The following is a 27,118-nucleotide window of genomic DNA, read 5'->3' as shown; positions in this document are numbered from 1 at the left end:
AAAAAAAAACGAGAGAAAAGTAAGAAAACTAAAAATATTTAATATATTTAATATGTATTTTCTATGGTTGCAGGAAATTATTACGTATTTTGTGGTTGCATTCATCAATAACCCTTAGCGGAGATCTGCACGAGGTTTGCGTTTTTATGTGTAGGAAGCCCCGCCTAGAGTATGTGGAGCGCTGACGTGCGTTGGGCCTTCACGTGACTCCTCTGGAATGTTAACAATGCAGTAAGTGTCCAACTTTGTGCTGGATCCTAATTCCGATAGTTGGGAGAAAATGGAGTCTCATCTCATTCAAGTCCGCCTGTACTTCAAATAAATAATAACCAGACTTCTTACACCAAGAAACGTTACTGAACAACAGCCGGTTTGGCATTAAGGTAACTGTGGCTTTACTTAAATCACTGTTTAGTTTAATTTTGGCTAGCTCCTTCCGTGACTGTTCAGGTAAGAATTACTGTAGCTATATGCCGTGCAAAAAATTAGTACAACATTGAAATTGAGCGTACATATTTATAAACACGAACGACGACACGCTGATATGTTTGATGTTATTAAAATAGGATAGTAAATGCAAACGCTGTATAACTTTAACCACATATGGAGACGCTCCATGAGAGCGCCGCTAGAACTCCAAATTCTCCTTAAACTGGAATGTAGGACTCCATCTGAGGAGTTGCGTTCTTCCTAACTCCGATCGACCGTAGCTCTGCCTCCGATAGCTCGAAAAACTTTGAGTATACTGGAAGGATCTGCTGACTTTATTTCGCTAGCTTTTTCTGAAATCTTTATCACTCAGTATACAAGAGATTACGGAATCGAAGTGGAATCAAATCTATTATTTTTCCAGAGACTGTGAAAAGTCCGTCCCACTATGGTTGTATATGTGGACGTTTTTGTTTTCACGGGCTACGGTGGGTGAAGGGGGGAAAGAAAACATAGATTGGCATAATCAGGTTGTTGAAGTTATTGTTTAAAATACACAGTAGTCACCAGAGTGTTAAGTAGAGCCTACCGCTACATTATAGGGTTTTTTTTTAAAATGCATGTCTAGCCCTTTCTGATTTTGTCAATTTCATGTTTACCCTTACTGTTATTTGGGTAATGGTGAAATTCCAGAATGATTCTGAAGCTGCGGCGATATATAGAGATGACCATCATTGTCATAATGACGTCTTTTTGTTAGTATTTTTTTTATAATGCAGGCTTACAATATGGCACGAATGAATTCCACTAAGACAATAATAAAATCACGCAAATCACCACACATTTACACGCACACTTCTATGCATATGGATTGCATGTTTGTATTGGAATTTCGGTTGATGAAATTGAATATGTGATTTTTCTTGCGACGCAAGAGTGTTCAGTTCACTTGAAAGTTTAGCAGTTGGCATCTTCCTATTAAACAACATGAAGGGAATGCTATTTTAGGGTCATTAGATTGACCCTAAAATTATATTATAGGATCACTTGTAAAAGTGATTTACAGTTGTTCCATTCTTTTCCTGCAAGTTGTCTCAGTATTGTCACACTCATGCCAATTTAGTGCAAGGTTGTGTATTATTAATTCATAATAATATTTATGTACGATGTATACTGAAGTAATATTGTGATAAAGTTGTTTGTTTTACAGGCATGTTTTATTGGGTGTGGTCAGAATTGATATTTATTTTATTACCGATATTGGCTAGGATTTATCTCAAGCCGCATGGTTGAAATCATCCAGAGAGTGTTTTGGTGCCATATCATTGGAAAACATATAATACATTGATAGTAACGTGACTTATTGTGAAAATGACATTCGTATATTTGTAGTAGAGAAAATAAGATTAGAAGGTAGAAGAAGGTGCTGTCACTGCTCTCATTCATGCTTGTACGTTACACAATTACACAAGGCCAGAGGCTAATATTTGTTCCGTTTTAAAGCTGTTTCAGAAATTGGAGCATAGGTTCAAATTTTGCTTCAGAGCCGTACCTCCATGGTGAGAATGAGATGAGCATACTTGTACTTTTAAGAGAACAGACAAAGATTTTAGTTTCTCTTTTTTTTTTTTTACAGAGAAAAAGAAAGTGTATCTTGCTGGACTGCTGTATTTCCCAAGATCCCCTTGTAGATGGGGATTCTGTGAATTGGCACGTCTCTCTCTCTCTCTTCCTCATGAAAAATACAACTCGTATCCCAAACTGATCACTGCTGTAGCCTCTGGCGTTGTGTGCACATTCTGTTTTTATACATTTTTGTTTCTTTTGGGCTGTTCTGCCTGAGATCCAGCGCTGTGCGTTTTCTTGTCGTTACTTGTGGAATGGAATGCTTGCTAGTCGGACTCAGTGCGCAAACCATCACAAGAATGAGAGCTCAGTCGGCGTTTGAGATCCCGGAGACGGTGCAGGTCTCGCTAAAGTGCTACGTGCTGCATTCAGACGAACACCTTAGCCTCATGCGCTGGGGGGCGGCTCTGCTGCTTGTGTACTGAATCCTCTGAGGCCCAGTGAAGAGAATGCCATTTCCTGGCCCTGAAATGTAACCATTGCTCTCGTGAGGCTGGTGCAGGTTATTGTTTTGCTTCTGCTGGAAGCGAGGTGTTGGTCCGATGCGGCCATTGATGGCTGCGTTCCCCCAGGGTCACGGGACCTGTGGGGGTGCATCCTGCCACAGCGCACAACGCGATTTGCTATTCAGTGTGTGGATTGAAAAGTAACACCTGCACGACTGTCGCCCACCCACCCTGTGACGGATATATGAAGTGTTGGAAATGGCATTGTTGTTTTTGACTGCCGGGCGACCAACGGGATCCTGCAAGGGCCTCGTGTGTTCCTTTGGAAAATGATGAAAGGCCTTTGCAGGAACCGGAGTGCCAGGGTAGAAATATCTCAAGTTAAGCCGTGGGAAGTTATGTCAGACAGGTTTGCAATACCACCAGCTTAATGTTACATTTCTCAGTAATTACCCAGGGCTATGTAATATGTATCATGTATCTGCCTGAAATGGCCTAGTTGCACTATTTCTGTTGGAATTAAGGCATCCTTTTGCAAAATGAAATTAAAAAAAGAAAAGAAAAACCTGGGTTTTATAAATAAATAAAATAAGGAGAAAAACTCTAGTAATCTCCCCCCCCCTTCTCTGAACTTCTCTGTGTGACTGTGACATAGCCTAATAGAGAGAAGTTCCAGGGCCGTTTGCTAAGTTTCATCAAACCATTTTTGATTTTAAGGTTTTTGCAGTGACAATCAGTGATGTTTGTGTCACATTTTATGGGAAACTAAAAAGAATTTGTTTGGTGTTTTCGGTTTTTTTTATTTTTTTGTTTATACATTTATATAAGTTCTATTGAATATCCTGTTTGGACTGAAGAGTGAATACAGTTTTATGGCATGGTGTGTTTTGCTGTTCAAACTGGCAGATAGTCTAACTTAATCTTAATGTCCATTTGTATAAGAATGTAAAATTAAAGACTGAATTGCCTTGGAATGGATAAGGGTACCTGCTACTCAAATGTATAATGCAAACATAATAACATAATATAATTCAACACAGTCAATATGGAGTATGTCTTTCGTCACATTGAGCTTACTACAAAATTAAATATGGGCAGAATTCTAAAATATTTTCATCTAGTTTCAAAAGCCCAAACCTAATGGCTGCGTTTCTTTTCTCTACAGGCACAGATGAAATCCAAAATGGAGTGGGGCAGGCATGACTTCGTGTGTCTTCGAGTGAAGAGGAAGGAGCAGGAATTTGGCCCCTAAAAAGCATGAAATGCGAGTAGGATTACAATCAGCTGGACCCAACCACAGCAAAGACACGAGCAGCAGGACTTCTGTCTCTCCAAATATCTCTTCGCCCCTGTGGAGTGTTACCTACAGTGTCCAAGGAGTTCTGGCACCTGGTGGGAGAGAGCGGGACAATTGTGGACAGTCTGTGTGTGCGTGTGCGTGTGTGTGCGTGCGTGTGTGTGCGTGTGTCTGTGTGTGAGTGTGTGTGTTAGTATGTTTGCTGTGCTGCGTATTAGGGTATAAGTGTGTGTGTGTATGGCTGTGTGTATTAGCGTGTTTGTGGTGGCGTGCATTCGTTTTTAGGTGTGTGTGTGTGTGTGTGTGTGTGTGTGTGTGAGCATTAGTTTTTCGGAGTGTGTGTGTGTGAGCATTAGTTTTTAGGTGTGTGTGTGTGTGCATGTGTGTGAGCATTAGTTTTTGATAGCACCCAGGAGGAAGGGGACCTGGTCCAGCCATGAGACCAAAGACCTTCCCTGCCGCCCCCTACGTGGGGAACACCCGCCAGCGGCTGCAGGAGATCAAAGAGGGGCTGAAGCAGCCGGCCAAGCTGGTGAGCCAGGCCCTGCACGGCGGTCCGCGGGCGGAGGGGGGGCGCGGCGGGGACCCCAAGGGCAAGGACCCCGCCGGCCGGCAGCAGCAGCTGCGGCCGCCGCAGAAGTTCAACAACTACCAGAACGCCCTGCGCGAGATTCGCAAGTCCCTCATGCCCTTCGCCAACGAGTCGGGCCCCGCCTCCGGCTCTGCCCACGCCGGCGGGGACGTCAACCGGCAGATGCTGCAGGACCTGGTCAACGCCGGCTGCGACCAGGTACGGCGGCCGCGAGCTTCTGCCACGCCGCGGTATATTTCACGCGCGCCATTGTAAGCGCCTGTGCTGGTAGCGGCCAGGGAGAAAAGTCCTGGGCTAATTCAATGCGAGGCTTTGCAAGAAGGTGTGAAGTCACTGGGCCTGACCGGTGAGTGTTCGGTGTGTGGTGGAAGGTGTATGGAGGGGAATGGACACGTGGGAGAAAGTGAGGGAGACTGAGACTTTGAAGAGGCCGATAATGAAGTGTGCACCGTGGCCTGTTGACCACTCTCTATTGGCACTGCCACCATTGGTCAAGAGCTTAGGACCTGACACCAGGAGTTTAAAGCAGGTGTCATCCTAGTTAATGTTTATTTAATAAACATTATTTAAAAAAATATATATATATATATTGATTTAAATGTTAAGGTGGAGAACCAGAGGGTTGCTGCCTCGGGGAGTTTCCACTGCTGATACTGATTTGATGCGATTTGATTGCAGACGTTATTCATGTGTGGTTCTAAACCAAATGCACATTGACCAAACTTCTCCGAAATAGAATGTGGGAAAACGACCTGCTCTGACGTAAGCAGTCGAAAATGAGCTGGAGAGCATTTTTATTCAAAGTCTAAAAACTGTAGAGGATCTCTGCAATATTGCACAATTAAAGTCAGCCTAGCCAAGGGTCAATTCCGAATGCTATAGCAACCAAATATATTAAACATTAAAACAGCACCACCCAAAGGTTGTTAAAAAATGAGTACATACTTGTGCCATTTTTGTGGTTTGTTGCAGTGTAAAATAATCTCAAACTGAACACTGAATGCCAGCTGGCTGGATGTTTTTTGTGCTGCAGGTTTTTTTCTTACATAGCTAATTGGTTGCATAAGAAACCAGCTAAAGAAAAAAATATGCTGCTTCTGTCTAATAGTAATGGCTTCTTTTCGCCCTCAGTCTTCTCTAAAAATGCTGTCATCCAAGAATTTTACAAGCATGTCTGTTGAGTGTAGCAGAAATATATCCTTAAATTGCCGTATTAATACCTTTCTTAGAAACACTCTGAAGCATTTTCTGCCTAGCATGAACGTGTCTTCCTGGCGTTGCTAAAATGGGCAGATAATGAGCTTGCTCTGCGGTTCAGCACTCAGTAGTTAAGGTCCAATGCTTGGAATTTTTTGTATGTTTATGGTTCAGTTGTTTTCCTTGGGGGGGGGGGGGTGTTGAGGAAAGAATGTATTGTTCCGTCAACCTAAAGCTAAACAGCTGTGCGTTGCCATGGATTTTTTTAAAGCTTTACTTTGAATTTTGTGAGAATAAATAGGCATTGCTTGATTCCATTTGGTTTACGCCATCACAAGATATGCAAAGGTAATGGTTTTTGTGCCTGGTAGCCAGCGTACAAGCTATGATCTGTAATCTGCTCAGTTCAAAAATGTGCTGTGTCACAAGGCACAGTAAGCATTGAACGATACAAACAAGCAACGGTTGAACTCGATGAATCCAAGATAATACTGCTGACAAAAGGCAGAAAATACTGATAAGTAATGTGCAGGAGCCTGATTTCTGCATCTCTTGTGGGTTTTGGGGAAAATTTTGGCTCAGTGCAAAAAACCTTACGGTTCCCTAAGCGTTCCCCCAGGATACTTCGATCGTGATTTTTACATTGCATGTCCATGCCAAAGTCATGTGCTAGGGGTGAATTTAGAGTGGTGTCAGTGAGTCCATCCATTAGTATGAATGCAATGGACTGCAACCCTACTGGCAAGGATAAGCATTTGTGGTGCCTGTAGGTGGTGGTTGTTAGGGGGTGTGGGGTGGTGGTGTGTGTGGGGGGGGGGGGGTTGCAATGGAAAACACCACTGACTGCACCTGAAAGCCCTTTTTTGTGTCTGCGCTTGTGTGTGTGTGTGTTAAGTCACTGCCAAGCGCACTTTTTTTGCTGGATTGTGTCCCGTACAAGAGATGGGGTTACTGAGTGCCCGTTACTGTTGACACATATTTATTCAGTTATATTCATAGCCGTGTGCAGTAATATTTGCAGTTATATTACAAGGTGGTATTTTAAAGTGAAAATGTTGCCCTGACGGTAGCACAAGGGCCCAGACATCAGTGGTCATGTGCGGCCCTCCCTGCACGCAACACCCCATTTCAAACAGGAAGCAGAAATTCAATGGCTGCAGGGTGTAGCAGTTCCTTCAGTTTCCAGGCCATGAAATGGCCGTGGAGAGCGCAGAGACGCTGGTACACGTGCCATCGGTAGCCACTGCCATCACAAGTACAACATTATGGAATAAAGTAGAATGGAGCTGTGGTTGCTAGATGGTTCTTAGCAGATGATTACAGAAAGACCTCCATTATTTCGCAACCAGGAATTCACTTTACCTTATTCAACGACAGAAACGACTACTACTGCTATTACTACTGCTACTACTCCTGCTACTGCTACTGCTACTGCTGCTACTACAGCCACTACTACTACTACAACTTCTGGTTTTTCTTTTTCTTCTTCGTATTTTCATCATCATAATTCTTATTAGTATAATGATACTGATGATTGTGGTGATGAGTATTATTATAGTTGTTGACATGCAGTATAATAGTGTGGGGAGATACTGTATTACTAGAACCCACTAATAGGTGTTGGAAGGGTGGCCGTGTCTGTGTTTATCTTGAGTTCCATCACATTCCAAGAAACAAATGGCTTTTTCCCCTGAAATTCATGGGTCTCATCTGGCCAGATTCTTATCACTGCTCCTTATTCCAGAAGATTGCACTGCGGTGCAGTGGGTTACATAATCTGCGTAGAAGGAAATGTTTTAGTGGGGGAGTTGGTGGGAGGGATGGGAGGGTTAGGAAGCTCTTCCTTCCTTTTTTCTCTCTGTAAAAAAACATATTCAGCCTGCGTGTCTCAAAAATGCATTCCCAGCTTTTGCCTGGGTTATAAAGGACTGTGCGTTTTTACGGTTGTGATTTTTACTGACATGAGATTGTTGTCGATCTGTTGTAGAGACATAGTGATTTTGAACTGCATAGCAGTATATTCCAAAATCTTTCTATTTTTACTAACACCCTCTTGGTCAAGAGATCGATATACACCAAGAGATCAGAAAAACAGTTTCTCTGCTTGTCTTTCCCTTCCACTTTCTCAATCCCTCTCTTCCATGGCTCTCCGTGTCCACTCTCTCACACCATTGCATTTACCTGTTTATTCATGCTGATCATTCACTTTAAACCTGTGACAGAAATAGTTTTTATGGAGATATTGGTTGAACACTGGCCTGCTTGTAAATTGTACTCCAGTTCAACTCCTCTCTCTCTCTCTCTCTCTCTCTCTCTCTCTCTCTCCCCTCTCTCCCTCGCTCTCTCTCTCTCCCCCTCTCTCTCTCTCCCCTCTCTCCCTCGCTCTCTCTCTCCCCCCCCTTTCTCTCACTCTCTTGTTCTCTTGCTCTCTCTCTTGCTCTCCCCTCCCAACCTGTATGCTCTACACACTAAGGCATAAGCTCATTCCAGAGCTTGTACATTTCTTTCATTTTCAATTGACACCAGACTGGAATATTTCTTTTCCTAAAATAAGTACTGTTAAACAATTTTTAAAAAACCCTTCACATATTCCCTACAATTGTGGTTGGTTCAGGAGAACCTCTGTTATTTGTCACTCAAGAAGGGGTCATATCTGATTATATCTGTACTGTTATAGTTTTGGGGGGATTCATGGCGAGCTTTGAAACTTGAACTAGTGGTTCAGTCTTGCAGGAGGGTGTGATGTGACAGAAGACAGAGTACGCGTGTGGATGAGGAGGCTGCAGTTTAGCTGAGTGAGAAGCGGCTGAAAGGAAGTCAGATCAAATAAAATATATTTTATTTCAATAGCTCTTTTTACAGAAAACTGTCACAAAGTCGCTTTACAGAGTAGCAGAAAAAGAGCAAAAACAAGGCCTGAACCCCCAAAATGAGGTAAAAAGAAAACAAAACTCCACATTGGGGAGAAAAATCCTCAAACTGGCAAGGGGAAAAAAATTTCCCAGATGGGAAGAAATCTCGGGAGGAACCCGACTGTAGAGGGGGGGAGCCCATCCTCAGCAGGCCAGCCTGGTGTAAAGTAGTGGCAGAATGTTTGTAGCAGAAATGTAATAAGGGATCTGTCACAGCAAATAAAATGGGTTGAGCAGGTTAGAGTTGAGTGTAATAAACTGGCAGGAAAATGAAGGGAAGTGTAGTGTGCAGTTTAGAGGAGGGTGGGGCCTGAGAGAGAGAGAAAGAGGGAGAGAGAGGGAGGGAGGGAGGGAGAGAATGCGCAGCACCGCAAGGGTAAATGGAGTGTGGCGAGAGGCTGAGGGAAGAGTGGGGGAATTCCAAATAGCTGGATCCTGTTCTCTGCGTGTTCCATGGGAATGCTCCGCGCGCGCGTCACCGCGATAAACAGGAGGCTTTTTCTGGAATGCCACTTCAGAGCCGCTCGGTTCGGCCGGTGGCCCCGCGGCCCGGGGATCGGGTGCGCGAGCTTTCGCCGCCCAGAGAACGCTGAGGTTTCTCTCTTTTTCTATCGGGCCCCGGCGAACAAAAGCCAGCGCCGCTCCGACGCGCCCCTCTTCTGTAGCATAAAGTGGGCATATCGGCCTCGTCTGTGCGTCTGTGTACAAAGCGTCTGACCCCAGAGTGAATGGGGTTTGTGTGTGACGGTTAGCCTCTCCCCGGGCTGCACTCTGTCTCCCGCCCGGCCCCCGTGTGTCACTGTTCTGAGCTCCGTTTCTTTCTCAGGAGGAAGTTCTGTCTCTGTTCACTGGCCTGCAACTGTTTTCATGGACCCTTATACCTGGTGTGAATGTGGTGGCCTTTTTTGTGGTGCTGTGAAAATGTTATTTTTTCTCAAAGGTTACCTGAAATAACAGCGTGATTGGAGGTTTTAGCTGTGGAGTTGTCTACAATGCAGGCCCCTAACGCATTCAGACAGCCATGTTGTAATGAAGCAAAGGATGTTTTTCTAAAGATAAGTGTTTCCTTTGTAGCGGTGGCGTATACAAGCCTATGGAAAACTTGCTTATCAGAGGTTATCGGTGAGGTGATCTACTGATCTTATGGGTCTTACATTTTGAACAAGCTGTCACATATTCAGTCTTTGTGTTAGTGAGTCCCAATTCATGCCATGTCAACACATTGCTTAATGTCGGATTTAAAAATTAATGAAGCCCAACCTGAAATATTACATTACACTGCGAGATTGCAAAATTATGGGTTGCTAAAGCATCTGTTGGATTTTTTTTGTTCAGCTTGTTCAGTGGTGTCCAGATTTCAAAATCAAAGTATCTAACTTTGAATGAAGAACTTAAGAAAAGGGATAGTTCACATTTTGGAGTTTTTTTTAATTTGTATTGACCCAGTGACCCAGACAGTTTTTTGTGGAGTTTTTAATATGAAAAATAGGCCTACATTAAGTGAATTACTATCCCTTTAAGAAATGTTGCATATTTCATTACTTGCAAAGCACTGAGTTCAGTGGCCAGTGACGTCCTGAAAACTTGAAAGTATTTAATAATGAGTAACAGATGCGTTATAATGTCATTCGCAGTAAAGTGCTAACCGAGGGATTGCGGCTTCCGTTGGAACTCTAGCACACTGTGACATTTCTCTACACAATCGGTGCAGGTTACAGATCCAGGCCTGTAAGTGGCTAATCCTGCAGTGGCCCCTTTAAGCCACAGGCATTCTCTGGCTGAGGGGGAAGGACCCTAAATTTGTCTAATAAAAACAGTCATTAGGCTCAGGTGGTTTAGTGCGTGGCTGAAGCCAAGATCCTACATACACCGTGGCTTTCCGGGACCATGGGAGAGTAGCCTGCAAGCTGTCATTTTCCTGATGATGTTCAGCCGTGTTCATTATGCAGGTGGTCCCTGTGATGTCGATCTTGTTCTCATAGCTGCCCTTGCTAATACGTGGGTGGCAGTGTAGTGTAGTTGTTAGGGAGCTGGACTTAGGCTCAGTTCTCATGGAACGGTATTGTACCTTTGTGCAAGGAGCTCAATCTGAATGGCTTCACTATATGTCCTACTGTATAAATGAATACTATGGAAAAATAAAGGCTCTATAAGTTACTCTGGTTAAGATCATCTACTGAATGCCTAAAATGTAATGTACTCCATCTGAATGATGGGTACATGCTAATAAATTAGAAACCCCCTAAAGTTAACTGGACCTCAAACTAAAATTCCCCTGTTTAAGCCTTTATTAAGAGGTCAGGTGACACATTGCTGGGACCCTATTGCATTTCTTGGTGTTATTATTCTTCTGTAGATTTTTTTTCAGTTTTGGCAAAACTGCCTGGTTGGTTTTTTACCAAACTTTGCTCATTGATAGACGGGTATGCCAAATGACGATTGAGCGATTTTTTTCCTTTGATTGGCCACTTGGTGGTGTTACAGCAAACGGTTGAAATGACAAACTTTGACAGGCCATAATTCATGAACACTAATGCCTAGATTATTCTTTATTTCCTCAATTCCTCTTCTCTCGTAGAACAAATTTATCATCCAGCAAAAAAGGGTAGGTTATATGGTTAGATTGTCCACTGTTTATCATTTTTTTTTAAACTTTTTAAATCCATCTTGCACTGACTTGTGAATGTCTTAAATCCCAGCATAAAAAAAGTTGCTCCACTTAAAAACATGCCCGCAGTAAGACATTGAATTTGCATTTGGGCGTGGTTAAAAAAAACAACAACAACAAAAAAAAAACACTGCATATAACACCCAAACAGTTAAACATAACAAAGTAATGAAACTTGGTGTGTACACTGACAACTCCATCCTGAGACCAACTCTAAAAAATTGTATGTATTTGTGACTTTACGTGCTAATTAACTGCTGCTTGCAAGTATAATTTATTTTCGGTTCTACCTTCAGAACCATTTTCTTCATTATCCAGTTTGGAATGGGTTTGCCCACTCCATTTTTTTGCAACTTCTCCGGTCCAGTGTCCAAATAACTGCCATCTCTTTTCACCATTGAGTCCACCGAAATCCCTGCCAACCGAACTCAAAGTTACGCGTAGTTTTAAGAAAGTACGGCAGAAAGTCATTTTACAGAAATCAAACCAAGGCAGGCAATCACTTAGCTGGGAATAACCCAGTAAAAACAAAAGCTGTCCAGAATTTTAGGGAACATTTTGCTCAGATTCCTGTTTTTATTTTTTTGGATAACAGCATGATGAGAATATTTCCCAAATGGCGATAGGAGATTTGTTGCTAAAACAAGCCCTGCAAAGCTATCGGAAAGCATTCCAGGCACGTCACATGCAAACTCGCTGGTAACATTTCCTGATGGTTTTCATTTAGTTGTAAAAACATCATGGAGGATACATGCCAGTCACATTTTAGCAATGTTTAAAAGTACGGAAATGGCACATTCATTGAACTGTGGTATTTTTCTGATGAAATTAACAGGAACAGCAAGCCATATTTTGAATTCTTTTTCTAAACGATATGACAAAACTAAATTATTTTTTAGACCTTTCCTGGACTGTTCTTTCAACTTCCTTGTGATTTACAAATAATATTTAAGAGATTTGTAGATGGTACCAATGGGCAGATGCAGATGTTGGCAGCATCTTCCCTGACTTGTTCCGGAAATGGAAAATCATGAGTTAGAATTCACAAAATATTGCGAAAGATATCACTGACTGTAACTCTAGTTTGTTTAATCCTAGCCACCAAAAAAAATGTAAAAATCTGCCTGGTGAAGAAGTCTTGTTAAAAGCAGAGGGTAATCACTCTGTGGTAACAGCAGGCTTACAGACGTGAGTGTGGACACAGAATGCATTTAAAGGCTTTAAAGGCCATTCTGTTTAATGTGCTAATTGAGGTGACACGACTGATGCTAACTCTGCGTCTGCCATACAGTGAATTTATTAGGCCGGGCTGGCCCAGTTTATCTGCACCCTGCAGTCAGTGAGAGGTGTTCAGCTCTCTGTCGGCCTGGCTCTCAGGGCCATGCGCGGGGCCTGCTGTCGTAGTTCTTCCTATTTAGAGGCCCGGGCGGGGCGCTGAGGTTCTTGGTCGGGCCGCGGGGCCGCGGGGGGCCCCTCCCCGGCGTAGGCGGGCAGCACAATGTGGCGCTTGTGAGGGAACTCGGGACAGGGCTGGGGTGCCAAGCAGGAGTCCACCTCCACCAGAGAACCACGGCACCGCAGTGCCAACAGGGAGGGAGCAGCAGCGGGCCCAGCCCGGGGCGTAACGCGCGATGGGTTATCACTGCATGAACATCATGGATATCAGCGCTATCTTGATGTGGTGCGGAGTTCAAATTCTTGCCGAATTCCTTAGCGCGGCAGCCTTTACGCCTGCTTAAAGGATAAAAACGGGCTGTGTCGACTTTTCGGTATTTGCGAAAGCACAAGCTCGAAGGAATCCAACTTGGGTTGCGTAAGTGCCGGGCCAAGTCGGAGCTGAATTTAGGGTAAATCCCCCTTCCTGTGCATACCTGAGTGAGGTGGTGCCATGCACCGGGGGAAACTCTTTCCATTCATAACAGAGAGATCGAAGTCCTTAAAGGCATACTATGTAGGATTTTATAAAATAACCATGCTCAGTCATATCTGTGATGCACTGGCAATCTCTCTCTTTGCGCACATTTGCAGAATCCTCCTCTACATGTAGTGGTAACCAACCCTGTTCCTGGAGAACTACCACCCAGTAGATCATTTCCATCCTCATTTGGCACACCTGACCTCTAGCTGTTGAATGAGATGTGTTTTTTAGGGTTGGAGTGTAAACCTTCATGGTGGTAGATCTCCAGGAAAAGGGTTGGTTAGCACTGTTCCAAGGTGTGTTTTGGACATGTCTTGGTGTGATGCTCTCTCCTGTGTTGGTAGGGGTGGGTGTGGCTACAGAGAATGTGGGGTTGGATCAGGTTTCAGTGGAGCGTTTTGTCGCTAGCTAGCTACTGCAGCGGCAGAGGTTATGAAGCCCAAGTACAGTGAAGCGAAACGACAAGCCGACTAGGCTCGTTCAAAAACCATATTCAGCCTTGGAAAGTATTATCTTTAGTGGCAACAGTTATTGAAAAACTGAGATATTTGTCCTATGATACATGTTTTTGTTTTATTGTAAACACAGGACCACATCAGGGCTAAAAATCCTGTATGGTATCCCTTTAACTATGCCCTTTTTATTGTGTGAGCTTGGTACAGCTGTGTAGGCACACATCTCTCTTTCAAAACACCTGGCAGTCAGTACCCCACAGAATGAAATGGTCCTGAAAACATCACTATTACAACCAACAATGGCTGTGAGTGTACACACACTCAGCCGTCTGATTCCGGTGCGTTAAAGTAGCTGTAAAGTCATCTGCCTTACAGAAAACATGAGGAACTACAGATAGAAATGCAGATTGTGCGATGTTAGCCTAGCAGGTCAGGGAGAGAGTGGGATGCTCATAGTAAGATGGAGTTTCCCCTCCTCTACATCCTCTGGCCATGGAGGGGTGGAAGGATCCAGCATCCAGCCATGAGACACCGCTCGTCGTCACGGAGACCAGCCAGACGACACAGGAATTCCACGCTGGGAGCTTGGGCTCATTCTAGAACAATGACTGTAAACAGTGTTTGCGCTTCAGTGTCCTCTGCGTGAGTGTGTGTGTGTGTGTGTTTCTTCTGTTTTTGAGGCCAAAGACATACTACCACCAAAGTAGACAAAGTGACTAATCTTATTTTGCTTGGATTGTGTTTAATTGTGAAACTATACTGTCTGCTTACCGTCAAGTTAGCACTGATAAGAGGATCGGAATGCACTTTTTCGAAAGAGAATCTCGTTTCGCTTATCTCCAGATTTTGGGCCAGTTAAGGAATGTCTAGTTCTGTTTTTTTTGGGGGCTTTTATTTTTGATGAGCAGTCGCGCTAATGTTGTCCATGTCTGGGAAAGCTGAGAGGGGCTTCTGATTTAGTGATGTATTTGTAGTCTATGCTGTCAGTTACTAAATTAAGCCATTTCAGATTAAAATATCCTCCCTGGCATTCCCCTTCTCCCCCACCCACGCATACAGACCCCAAAAGTAACCGTGTTAATCCTTCCTTGCCTCCTACAGGATCCACTGTAACAGTGTTTATCTTCCCTCTCTGTCCCTTAGTCTCCGGTGCAACAATATTTATCTTCCTCCCTGCAACACAGGCCCCAGTGTAACAGAGTGTTCATCCTACACCTTCCCATAGATCTCAGCGTATGAGACCTTATCTTCCTTCCTTGGCCCAGTGTAGCAATGTGCGGCCTCCCTTCCTCCCGCTGTGACAATATGGCCGACCCACCCTTGAAATGGTCTATCACGGAAGCCTTCGTCCCAAATAAATACGCAGGAAAACAACACGCACACAGATATGCAGCCCCCCCTTCCCCCTTCGCTCTCTTCCCTCCTCGTTTGGTGGGGGGGGCGGGGGGAGCAGCTGCCGGAGGCAGGAATGTCTGAGGGTCAGGCGTTAGCTGAAGCTATGCGAGACACGCGGCTTGGCGGTTAACCCTGGGAGAGGAGCGTGCTTGCAGCTGCTGGGTGGGCCTGTACTGACTGGACCCGCTTCTGTTTCCCTCCGTTCCCCACACACGTGTGCTGGACGGGTGGACAGGCCTCACTGTTAATGGTGAACTTCTCCCAGGGCTGAGCGACTGCCACACTCTTCAAGTGTTACATTTTTCTCTCTCTTCCCCCCCCCCCCCCCCCGCTTTCTTCAGATTCTGAGTCACATGGTGTGGAGAGGAGGGGCCTTTTTTTGAGGGTTTCGCTTTTCTTTGTGGGTTTTGTTGTTTTCTCTCTTTTTTTTTTCTGCGGTACTCCAGTTGAGCTACTATTGCGAGACCAACAGCTTGAAACAGAGAGACAGACTCCTTTGTTCAAAGTGAGGCATTGCTGAATGTCTATAAAATGAGATCATTTTCCCCCTTTAAAGTCCTTGTCTGAAGGTGTTAATTAGGTGCCAGTGTAGTATGATTGCTGGGGAACTGGGCCTATAACAACAAGACCAGGTCAAATCCTAGTATATGGCTGAACCTAACACACTTCATCCGGTCGACCAATGGTGTAACTTCATAACTCGGCCGACCAATGGTGTAACTTCATCACTCAGTCACAGACATTCGCGTTTGTAGGGCTGGCCCCGCTGTTGCGGTCCAGCCGAAAAAGTTGTGCGTTCAATTCCCTGCTGGGTTGTTGTCATCGTACCCTTGAATGAGGTACTTAACCTGAATTGCTTCAGTACAGCTATATAAATGGATTTTATGTGCAAATTTAACCTGCAAGTAACTTTCAATTAGAGCATCTGTCAAATACTAAAGTCACTGATTGTGACTGTATACAGTGTTTGATAACTCCAGTTGAGTGTAATTTGAATAAGCTAAACCTGAAAATATGAAATTGAAAGTGATCTTTACTTATAAGTCTGTGTGTTAAAATCTGCTCTTGGACTGTATTGGTTAGAACAATGTGGACAAAGTGACATGAGTTTGACTCCCTGGCATTCAACATTCGTTGCCCCATTCAGTTTGTCATTTTATAGTTCAAATTAATAGTTATAAAAAGTTATAATATGTTGTAAACATAATATATATTCAGAGATAATCTCAATGCAGAGTACATCGTTGAATTATGTTTTGTTATACCTTGAAGAAAAAAGATGCAGGAATATTTTAACACAGGGATTTGCCTGTCATCTAATGTTTAGATCATGGGTGTTCAGGCCATAGGGTTTACAGACTAAGACTTTAAGAACTCCTACTTTTGTGAATTATTTGTCATGATTTATATATATATCTGGAATGATCATATTTTAATTTCAGAATGTTCCCTACACAGAGGGCTAGTGTAACTGACAACTGACAGCACAAAAATAAGTAGTTTTAAAAATAGGTCAACTGTCAGCTGTGACAACGCTCTTATGACATAACTATGTCAAGTTTTGGATCTCATCTGTTGGGTTTTTGGGGTAAATTATCATATCCTACTCTTGAAAATCCCTGACTCAAGAACGCAGAGAGGTAGTGAAGCAGTGTTTTATTCCTGTCCTGTGTTTGAAACAGGAAATGGCTGTGCGGGCCCTCAAACAGACAGGAAGCAGGAACATCGAGGCAGCGCTGGAGTTCATCAGCAAGATGGGTTACCTGGACGCCCGCAACGAGCAGATCGTACGTGTCATCAAGCAAACCTCGCCCGGTAAGTGCCAGAAAACGGTCAATTTTATTATCTCCATGAGTCCCCATCACTGAGGAGAAAGCAGCGATTACACACATATGCGGCTCCACTCTTGGCGTAAATGAGTATGCATGTGCGCCCTGTCCAGAAATGAGATTTGACAGCTCGGTTAAGGACGGTCTGCACTGAGATGGAGGTCCTTTCGTTGAGAGAAGGGTTTATTGGGTTCAAAATTGTGAAATGGACATTTCTGTGGTAGCAATTCTGCATTCCGTAAGGTTGGAAAGAAATTATGCGGGAAGCACTGGAACATTGTAAACATTGCGCGCTGTTACTACACTTCCTGTTCACACATACTGGGCAAATTATGCTTTATGTCGTTCCTTTTGGAAATTAGATCAGTTAAAATGGGCTTATGAATATGTATGGGGTGCGGCTGTGTTCGCTGCACTCTGTAAACAAAAATTTTCCCTGCTATTTTCTCCCCCCCCTCACTAGGAAAAGGCGGCATACCAAACTCTGTGGACCGTGGACCAGCATTGGAGGGACCAAGCGATGCTGCTATGCCACCCTACCACCAGATGGGGGCAGGGGCACCTCTGTATGAGGGGCCTGGATATGGAGTTGAGGCTGCCTACATGGGCAACCCATATGATGCAACCTATATGATGCCCTCTTCCTCCGCCCAAAGTGCCCCGCTGGGCAGGCCCCCGAATATGGGCCCCTACCCCCCTGCCATGTCAGCTCAGAACCCCCCAGGGAACCCCATGTTCCCACCCGCCGCCCAGCAGAAGGCGTACCCGGGCAACGTGGAGCAGGCCATGATGAGCTATCCTGTACCCAGCCAGCCCCTGCAACTCCAGCCACCTCCACCAGGGGGACCCGGAGGGCCGCACTATGACTATAGTCGAGCGCCGCACCTGATGGAGCCGTCGGGTTACGGCGTCCAGAGGAGCTCCTCCTTCCAGAACAAGATGGCGCCGCAGCCTGATAACTATGTCAACATGCAGGGCAAAGGCCCCCTCGGGCAAAATGGCGGCGGGTACCCCCCCAACATGTACCTGTCACCCCACTCCCACCCCCGACAGTCCAGCCCAACCTCCCACCAGGTGCATATGCTCTCCCGCGCTCCTGCAGGTGCAGGAGCTATGGGCCCCGACTTCCCTGATATCCCCCAAGCCCTGCTCACGCCCTCTAGGGCCAGTGTTAACCTGGACCTCTATGACCACCACTGGGCCCCACAGGGCCCGGTCAACCCTGAAGGGGCCCCTGCCAGGCAACCGCAAGGGCCCTTCAGGGGAGAGGTCCGCATACCCAGCAGGACCAACTCCTTCAACAACCACCAGAAGGTCAATGTCACCGTCAGGCAAAACATGCCCGCTGCTGTGAAGCAGGACCCTGCCCTGGGACCTCCAAACACCATCACCGCGGTGACGTCCCCGCCCATCCAGCAGCCCGTCAAGAGCATACGGGTGATGAGGCCAGAGCCCAAAACCGCCGTGGGGCCCTGTCACCCCGGCTGGCTGGCCACCCAGACGCAGGACGTGCCCGACTCCCACGCCTACGCAGCGGACGACGCCTACGCTCTGGAACCCGGCGAGTACTGCAACCCAGAGCCGCGCTGTCCGCCCCCGCCCTACCCCAAAACCTTGCTGATGACGGGGGCCAGTGCTGAACCCATGCCCCTGGAGGGGAACGCCATGTGTGCGGAGCTCCCGCCTTCCAGGCCCCTCCCCGAGGAGACCCTCGCCACGGACAAGGCCAAAGGCGGCAAAGCCGAGAAGGTCGTCAAGGACAAGAAGCAGATCCAGACGTCCCCGGTGCCGGTGAGGAAGAACGCGCGAGATGAGGAGAAGAGGGAGTCCCGCATCAAGAGCTACTCGCCCTTCGCCTTCAAGTTCTACATGGAGCAGCACGTGGAGAACATCATGAAGACCTACCAGCAGAAGCTGAACAGGAGGCTGCAGCTGGAGCAGGAGATGTCAAAGGTATGGTGTGTATGTGTGTGGGCAAGTGTATGTGTGTGGGCAAGTGTGTGTATAGCTGGGTTCCACTTGGACATCTGACCTTCCTGTATTATAATGATGTGCAGCTAGCGAACAAGGCACATATTTATCCCTTAATCATCTAAATTGCTTATAGATGACTGGCTGACATTCGTTTTTTCATTTTTACTTGGCATCCCCAATCCTACCCGAATTTGGAAGGTCCAATTCGCAAACTACGTAAAAGCATTCTCATATAGGGCCCCTGCCTCCAGTTGTGTTAGCATGAAAATTATTCTTTTTTCATAGTGAAAGCTGTTTCTCATTGTTTTGTGAACTTGCTCATTTGTCGTGTCTGTTTCCACGGCGATCCAGGCAGGGCTGTCTGAAGCCGAGCAGGAGCAGATGAGGAAGATGCTCTACCAGAAGGAGTCCAACTACAACCGCCTGAAGCGTGCCAAGATGGACAAGTCCATGTTCGTGAAGATCAAGACGCTGGGCATCGGGGCCTTCGGCGAGGTGTGCCTGACGCGCAAGGTGGACACGGGCGCGCTGTACGCCATGAAGACGCTGCGCAAGAAGGACGTGCTCAACCGCAACCAGGTGGCCCACGTCAAGGCCGAGCGGGACATCCTGGCCGAGGCCGACAACGAGTGGGTGGTGCGGCTCTACTACTCCTTCCAGGACCGCGACTGCCTGTACTTCGTCATGGACTACATCCCGGGCGGGGACATGATGAGCCTGCTCATCCGCATGGGCACCTTCGCCGAGGAGCTGGCCCGCTTCTACGTGGCGGAGCTCACCCTGGCCATCGAGAGCGTCCACAGGATGGGCTTCATCCACCGCGACATCAAGCCCGACAACATCCTCATCGACCTGGACGGACACATCAAGCTCACCGACTTCGGCCTCTGCACAGGCTTCCGCTGGACCCACAACTCCAAGTACTACCAGAAAGGTGAAGGAGGGGGATGAATATGTAAAAAAGCTTTTCAATCAAAGCAACATACAGTATATGAATGCGCACGTTTTTCAGTATATGTAGCTTCCCTGTAGATCAAACTCTCAACCTTTGTGTTTTTAGCATAGTGATCCCTCAACTGAAGCACAGGACATGCGCATCTGTTATGGGTATTACTGTTGTTGTAATTATTTTCTAGAGGCTCTTAAGAAGTTTACAAAACTGTGGCAAGTTACATGAAGTTTATGTCACAAGTGCAAGAATGCGATCAGTTTACCACACATCTTTCATAGTGCATTAAGCTGAAAAACTAAGCTTGAACATGAGAATTCAGTAACTTGTTTCGAGGATGGGACTTTAGTGGTTTTAATTACGGATGTTTCTGCACCTTCAATGAATGTATTCACATTATATTTGGATCAGCTATCGAGTATAGCAAGCACACTTTGAGCACACGTGTCTACAAATCTGGTGAAAAATAGTGAAGAGATTGTATGATGTAATGACATCACACAATATGATGTCATCTTGTCCCTCAGGGAGCCACATAAGGCAGGACAGCATGGAGCCCAGTGACTTCTGGGACGACGTGTCGAACTGTCGCTGCGGTGACCGGCTGATGACCCTGGAGCAGCGGGCGACCCGGCAGCACCAGCGCTGCCTGGCCCACTCCCTGGTGGGCACGCCCAACTACATCGCCCCCGAGGTGCTGTTGCGCAAAGGTGAGAGCGGAGGGCCGGCCGGATCCTGGTGCACACATAGCTGCCAACTTTTTCTGGTAGCTAGCACATGTCCAAAAGTCGCTAGAAGTCACTAAACAATGTGATATTTTATTTGTGATGTCATCATACACTCATTTGCATATGAAAATGTGAGTTACATGAGGGAGGGATATTTTCTAAAAAGATGCCTGGTACATAATGAAATATTTTATATATTAGGAGTGCATTATTTCATTTCATATACGTCGCAAGATTTGTTGCTAGGCTGTTCTTTTGAAATAAGTTGGTAAATCTAGTGACAGAGTCACCAAGTTGGCAATAGTGGGCACCCATGACAAACCAAAATGTCTCGAGTCTCAAACACTGATCCTGGACCAGCTTGTATTGTGTTGGACAAAAACAGATGGATCATCTGATCCATAATCGGTGCTTGTGGGCAGATTACAACTAGAGTGGCTGATTTGGCTGTCTGTAGCTGGGGCATATTTAACTTATTACTGCACTATTGTTGACCTCAGACACAGTGTGTGTGGAGATCCATTGTTTCGGTTCCATCCTCTGAGCTGCTCTTTCATCTCATGACCCAGCTGTACAAATTGGGCAAAGAATGTTCCTTTGAAACATTCCAGTTATATCTGCCACTGTTGAGGGCATCTACAGTGCAAATCATCTTTTTTTATAGAAACTGAAGAATTGAGTGTCTTTGCAGAAAATGGATGACAATCAGGCTCATTGAAATCACTGAAAGGATATAATTAAATGAATAACTACATTCTATGCGTGACTAAAATTTCTTGTGTTAATAAAATGAGGATTACAAATCAGCCCCTTGGAGGGCTGACTTGTGAATAGCTGGTGCCCAGTTAGGCCTGTTACCCTGTGTCCCCAGGTGACTGCCTCTCTGTTGTCTTTGCAGGGTACACCCAGCTGTGCGACTGGTGGAGTGTTGGGGTGATCCTTTTCGAGATGCTGGTTGGACAGCCCCCGTTTCTGGCCTCTACTCCAACTGAGACACAGATTAAGGTTAGCCCCATGGAATATAAGAGTTTTACACCATCACTAAGGTCCTTGCAAATGCTTGTGCTTCCATAAGCCTCCCAACAATATTCCATCACCTTTGTGAGGTCATAATAGAAATAATACCATTCTCTGAACTGGCCACATTGCATCAGCAATAGAGCTGCACCAGAAATTTGGTTTGATTGAGTTTAGATTGCCATACATATTGTAATGCTTTTTTGTCATTTAAACTCTGGCTTGGTGAGCACCACCTGTAAACCTTAAATACACCTTGTTACAGTGCACCGATAATAAGCATAACACACTGTTACATCCTAGCCTAAGATTAGTCCTGTATCATTAGTCCTGTATCATTTTCCAGGCCCTCTAGTGTAACCTGTGTCTCCCACTAATCTGTGCATTTTCCGTTAGTTGTGTAGAAAAATGTGAAAGGGTGTCTGAGCGTGTTGTGAGGCGCTGTATGTAGATCAGTCGTGTCTGTTGTATGGTATTGACTGCTAAATATTAGTCAATTTGTGTGTGGTATTGATGTATGCTGTAAAGTGCAGAGAAACCTGAATGTGCTGAAGCCTCACCCCACCCTCCCAGGTGATAAACTGGGAGAGCACTCTGCAGGTGCCCGCGCAGGTGCAGCTTAGCCCCGAGGCCGTGGACTTCATCGGGCGTCTCTGCTGCTCGGCCGAGGAGAGGCTGGGGGGCAACGGGGCGGACGAGATCAAGGCCCACCCCTTTTTCAACCAGATGGACTTCTCCAGCAACCTGCGCACCCAGCCGGCCCCCTACCGGCCCAAGATCAGCCACCCCATGGACACCTCCAACTTCGACCCCGTGGCGGAGGACGGGGCGGGGGCGTGGAGCGGCAGCGGGGACAGCGCCAGGGCCTGGGACGCGCTGGGCTCCGCCCACGGCAAGCACCCCGAGCACGCCTTCTACGAGTTCACCTTCCGCAGGTTCTTCGACGACAACGGCTGCCCCTTCCGCTACCCCAAGCCCCCCGAGCCGGCCCCGTCCCCCCCCAGCAGCAGCCCCCCGGGGCCGGAGGAAGAGCAGGCCGAGGGCTGCGAGCCCGTTTACGTGTAGAGGTGCCCCGCCCATCACCCCCAGCTCTTACTCCTAATGATTCAGACATGGCCTGTGGCTCTGTGTGTGTGTGTGTGTGTGTGCGCGCACATTTGTGTAAGTGTGTGTGTTTGTGTGAGTGTGTGTGTGCGTGTGTATGTATGTGTGAGAGAATGTTTGTATTTCCATTTGTATGCAGATGCATGGACATCCCTTTAGTCTCCCTGGCCTGGTATGGGACCTGGCCCTCCCTTTGGTCCCTCCAAAAAAATGCACCTGCTTCCTTCACCTGGAATGCTGAACTCTGGGAACTGGAGTCTTCCTTTACAGTCAGCCGACAATTCAACCATACGGTGCACAGGAGCCAACACGAATCAAACTGTTACTAACAAAATCCAACGTGGGACCAAGAAACATCTGTTCAAAGGTCTCCCAAGAGACGAGAAGGGAGAGAGAGAGAGAATGTGAGCGAGGATGAGAGAATTTAGGTCAGAAATTCAATCTGATAACAGGAGACCAATATCAGCAACAACAAAAAAAACACAGACCTCACCTTTATGGTCAGTTTTTTGACCAGGCTTGGATCCGACCAGACCATTGACTGCATTGAAAGGTTTCCAGTCTTATTATGTGTTTTGTTAGAGAGGCCTATGTACGGGACACCGTATCTGAGAGCAGTAGTGTAATGGGGATAACGGTATCAGACAGACGACGGCTACAGGGCGCTGATGTCAGATGCGTGGAGGCCTGCTGGTGTGACAGAGCCTTTTTCGATGGGGAGGGGCTGTGGTCTGTGTGATGCTTCACTCTTTTGTTGTGGTCAGGCTGTCACCAGGGGGCCCTGAGGTTAAGTGAGAAAAGTACCGCTTTTTCTGCTACAGCAAAAACTGAAATAAGCTACCGAAACTGAGCAGGGTCATGTGACCCGGAATAGGCCGAAATGTTCAGGAGCGCGACGGACGCGGCCCAGCGGTGCAAGAGAACGGGCGGGACTCGCATGTGCAGACGTAACGGCACCCGACGATATTAAAGCCCGTTCCCTGAGCAGAGAGAGAACAATGTGACCTCATCCCGTTTGCAGGACATGAAGAACTGGCCCGACGCTGACCCATCCCTTCAGTGCGTGACTTTGGCAAACCATGCTGCTGCTGTTCCGAGTGCATCCCCTCCCAGCGTCACATTGTTTTCACATTGTTTCCACATTGTTTTGACGTTTCCATGGGAACAGTGTCTGAATGTGATACCAGAGATTGGTCTCGACGGGGCTGTCAATCTTATCGGGAATCTTGGGCTGTTTCGCCGTTTTTTACCCCCGTCTTTGAAGGTATGGCATGAAAGTCAGGAAGTGCTCAGAACTTTTTGTTTGGCCACACAAAGAGGCAAGTCCAACCAAAAATTTACCATGAGTTGAATTTTTCTCCCAATTTTTTTTTCTCAGTTTCTTGACGTGAATAATCCCAAGGTTCTCCTTAATTCACCTCACTGAGCACCTTGATGTGTTGCAGGTTCTCTTGTAAGTCCATTTTTATTTCTGCACCAATATTGATCTTTGGTTCATATTTATAAATATATTTCAGGGAAGTAAGAGTGTCTATTAACGTGTCCAACTCAAAATGGTATTACAAGGGGAGCTACACATTATGTTATTTATCTGCGTATCTTAGCATGTGTCTTTCACCCGCATGATTAACAGTATTTTAAAATGACACGTTCAGTCACCTGTTTATGCAGCTCCAAGCCTAAGGGAACTGCAGTAATATCCCATTCAGGATTCAAACCCGTGACCCTAAAGCCTAATTTATTCCTGGTTCAGGACACTTTCTCTCAGAGTCGCGCACCTATACAATTACGCTATGTTGCGAACGCCGTCATTTTGTCGTGCAGTGCAATTGGAAAGTTTACAAATGTAAAGAAGTGATCAGGAGTTTGGAGTCTCGCCGAAATATAAATGCCAAACTTTGTGCCACTTACCGAAGGTGTCATGCGACAAGGTATAGATTAGGCTTTGGTTAGAGGGCACTGCCCTAACCACTACCCCACCGGATGCACCTTGACAGAAGCAACCCCAACAGTATTATCATCAAAATTCAGAAAATATCAGAATCCAGATAGGTGCTCACTGAGGTGCTGAGGTTGACACTGTGGAGGACAGTTTTAAAGAAAACTCAGTGGAGAGAAAAGTAAATGTTGATTGCAGAGAAAAAATGTATGCGATAGTATGACAATGTGCAATACAGAAAATATGATATATAGTTTTCTACATGTTACAAAATATCATTTTTATTTACATTTTAATATTGAAATACATTATATATGAATATATATTATTTCTGTTTATATCTTTTGAATATATTTACATGACCTAATGCTGCTTATAATAATATTTGTTATTATTTTTTTCCTTCTATTTTCCTTTCTTCTTATGAAAAGCGTGGATTTGATTGAAAGTTTGTACGGTGTGATGTGACGAGCTGTGTGCCATCTAAACGAATGTCTTGAGGGTGTATTGGCCGCACAAAGATCAGTGTTTCTGACTAATGATGAGTGAGATGTCCCTTCTGTTCACTCACAGGCCGGTCCTGTGTGAGAGATGGGGGGGGAGAGAGAGAGGGAGAGAGAGAGAGGGAGGGAAATGGAGAGGGAGAGAGGAAAGCCAACAAAACCTAATGGTACACAGAGAACAGACTACTTGGTGATTATGAAAAACATCAACAGTTTACCCTTTACAATGGAGAAGCATGCAGCTGAAAGTTAAGGCACATTTTATATTGAAGTGCTTGCAGTTGTGGGTTTCCCCTTTGGACCATTTTTAAAGTGTTTATGATACAAGGTAATGCCAAGGAAGTGCCATGTCAGTATTTCTGTCACCGCTTGTGAATCATCCCCATTGCATAACTGTGTGACATCACCCTTGGGTGACAAAAGTGCTGTGACAGAGGTATGTTGTAAAATGAAAGAAAAGAACGGATAGTCACCTGGTGTGTGAGCTGTTTCAGAGCATTAATGTGTCCTATCGACTGATGTTTGAATGTCCTATAAATGCTGCTGTTGGAAGATGAAGGCTGTAGATTTAGAATGTCGGCACAGATTCTCTGATAATTGCAACTCAAGTAGCTATGACAGTTTATTGAAAAGAACCATAAATTCAATTTAGATCCATCGAATAAAACTTTTGACGTGTATCTTCTTAAAGTACAATGTAAATACAATCTGCAACAAAGACTTTTGACCATAGAGTGTGTATTCTGTCACAGGAATATATATAGCGCTAACACCAACAGAGATAACCGTTATGCAGATGGCAGCATTTCTGACATGGCTGCCACAACAGTAAAGAAAAACAATATCTTCTTCATTTGGACATGGCCACTTAGCTACCTCCAGAGATAATTTTGTGAAACTAAAGAATGACACAAAGTTGTAAGCAGAAGTAAATTTTCTGTCTGTTCAATAGCACGGCATAATAAAACCCAGCGGTGGGTGGAGTTGCTGCTCTGTATGCTTGGGGAATACACCTGCCACAGACATATTGCCAAGGAACAATGTTTTGGCTGGACACAGGACCTCATCTGCTGAGGATGACGATCATTGTGGCCAGTCAGAAGTGACCCACTGTGTACCTCAGGCTTCCTCTGTCCGTCTCCATTCGGGCGTGAACAGACAGGGTCCATGCATGGGCACGGGCTGAAAATGGGAGGGGTAGATCGGTTAATGACATGGCTTAACATGGTTGAGGCATCCCTCAACCCAGGAGACTAGAGTGTACGTCAGCTATTAACAACGCCAACCACAGCAGGCCAGGTTAAGGACTCCTTGGATCAATGCAGTGGTTCCCAAAACTCTCCTCAGGTACCCCCAGCCAGATACAGGTATTTGATCTGTTCCTCCTCAAGCACACCTGATGATAACTAAGCTCTTGACTAGTTGCAAAAGGTGTGCTTGAGGTGGAACACATCAAAACCTGGATCAGGCAGGGGGACCTCAAGGAGAGGATTAGGAACCACTGGATCAGTGATATAACCTTTTTGGAAGCACAGTGAAGTCCTGTTAGAGATCTTGTCTGCCCCAGTCTACAGGGTCTGTTAACTTGTGATAAGAACGTGTGCCAATTCACATTCTTCAAGATAGAATACTCAGTGAAAATTAGTTTAATGAAAAAAAAAAAAGATTTTTATAGTCATGTATTTTTTATTGTGTGTTGTGCGTCTCTTGAATGACTTGGAATTTGGTGTGAAAGTGCTGACAGACAATCTTTGACTGACTTAATACCTTATTTAGAACTGAATCATTATACTGTTTTACTATGTGTGTATTATTTGTATTTTTCCCAATGAGGGTTTTTGTCTTATATGCCCCCTTCCATGTTTAATACAATACTGTTGCTCTTGCGATATATTTATACAGATACACATATTTTTTGTATTTTTATTTTCTTCAGTTCCCTCTCTGCCTTCATTAACCTCTGTGTCTGTTGTGTATAAACATTAATAAGAACCATGTATCTTTTTACATTTATGTATGGGATGAGTATTTGTAAAAAAAAAAAAAAAAACAAAAAGAAAAAACAAGCCTGACTTGTTTTAATGTCCTGATATGTGTAAAAACATATATATACTGTATGTATAAATTAACTTCAGTATTA

General features: G+C 45.3%; 1 protein-coding gene across 1 annotated transcript; it reads left to right on the top strand.

The window, feature by feature from the left end:
• The first annotated feature begins 219 nt into the window (after positions 1 to 219).
• Positions 220 to 27,118, top strand: lats2 (large tumor suppressor kinase 2). Its single transcript, XM_064311636.1, has 8 exons — positions 220 to 383; positions 3,667 to 4,588; positions 16,618 to 16,750; positions 17,228 to 18,717; positions 19,090 to 19,672; positions 20,215 to 20,397; positions 21,314 to 21,420; positions 22,006 to 27,118. The coding sequence occupies exons 2-8, from the start codon at positions 4,235 to 4,237 to the stop codon at positions 22,495 to 22,497; spliced, it is 3,342 nt and encodes a 1,113-aa protein (XP_064167706.1). The 5' UTR covers positions 220 to 383; positions 3,667 to 4,234; the 3' UTR covers positions 22,498 to 27,118.

Source organism: Anguilla rostrata, chromosome 15 (assembly GCF_018555375.3).
Source record: "Anguilla rostrata isolate EN2019 chromosome 15, ASM1855537v3, whole genome shotgun sequence".
Lineage (NCBI taxonomy): Eukaryota > Metazoa > Chordata > Actinopteri > Anguilliformes > Anguillidae > Anguilla > Anguilla rostrata.
This window is presented reverse-complemented; position numbering and strand designations above follow the sequence as displayed.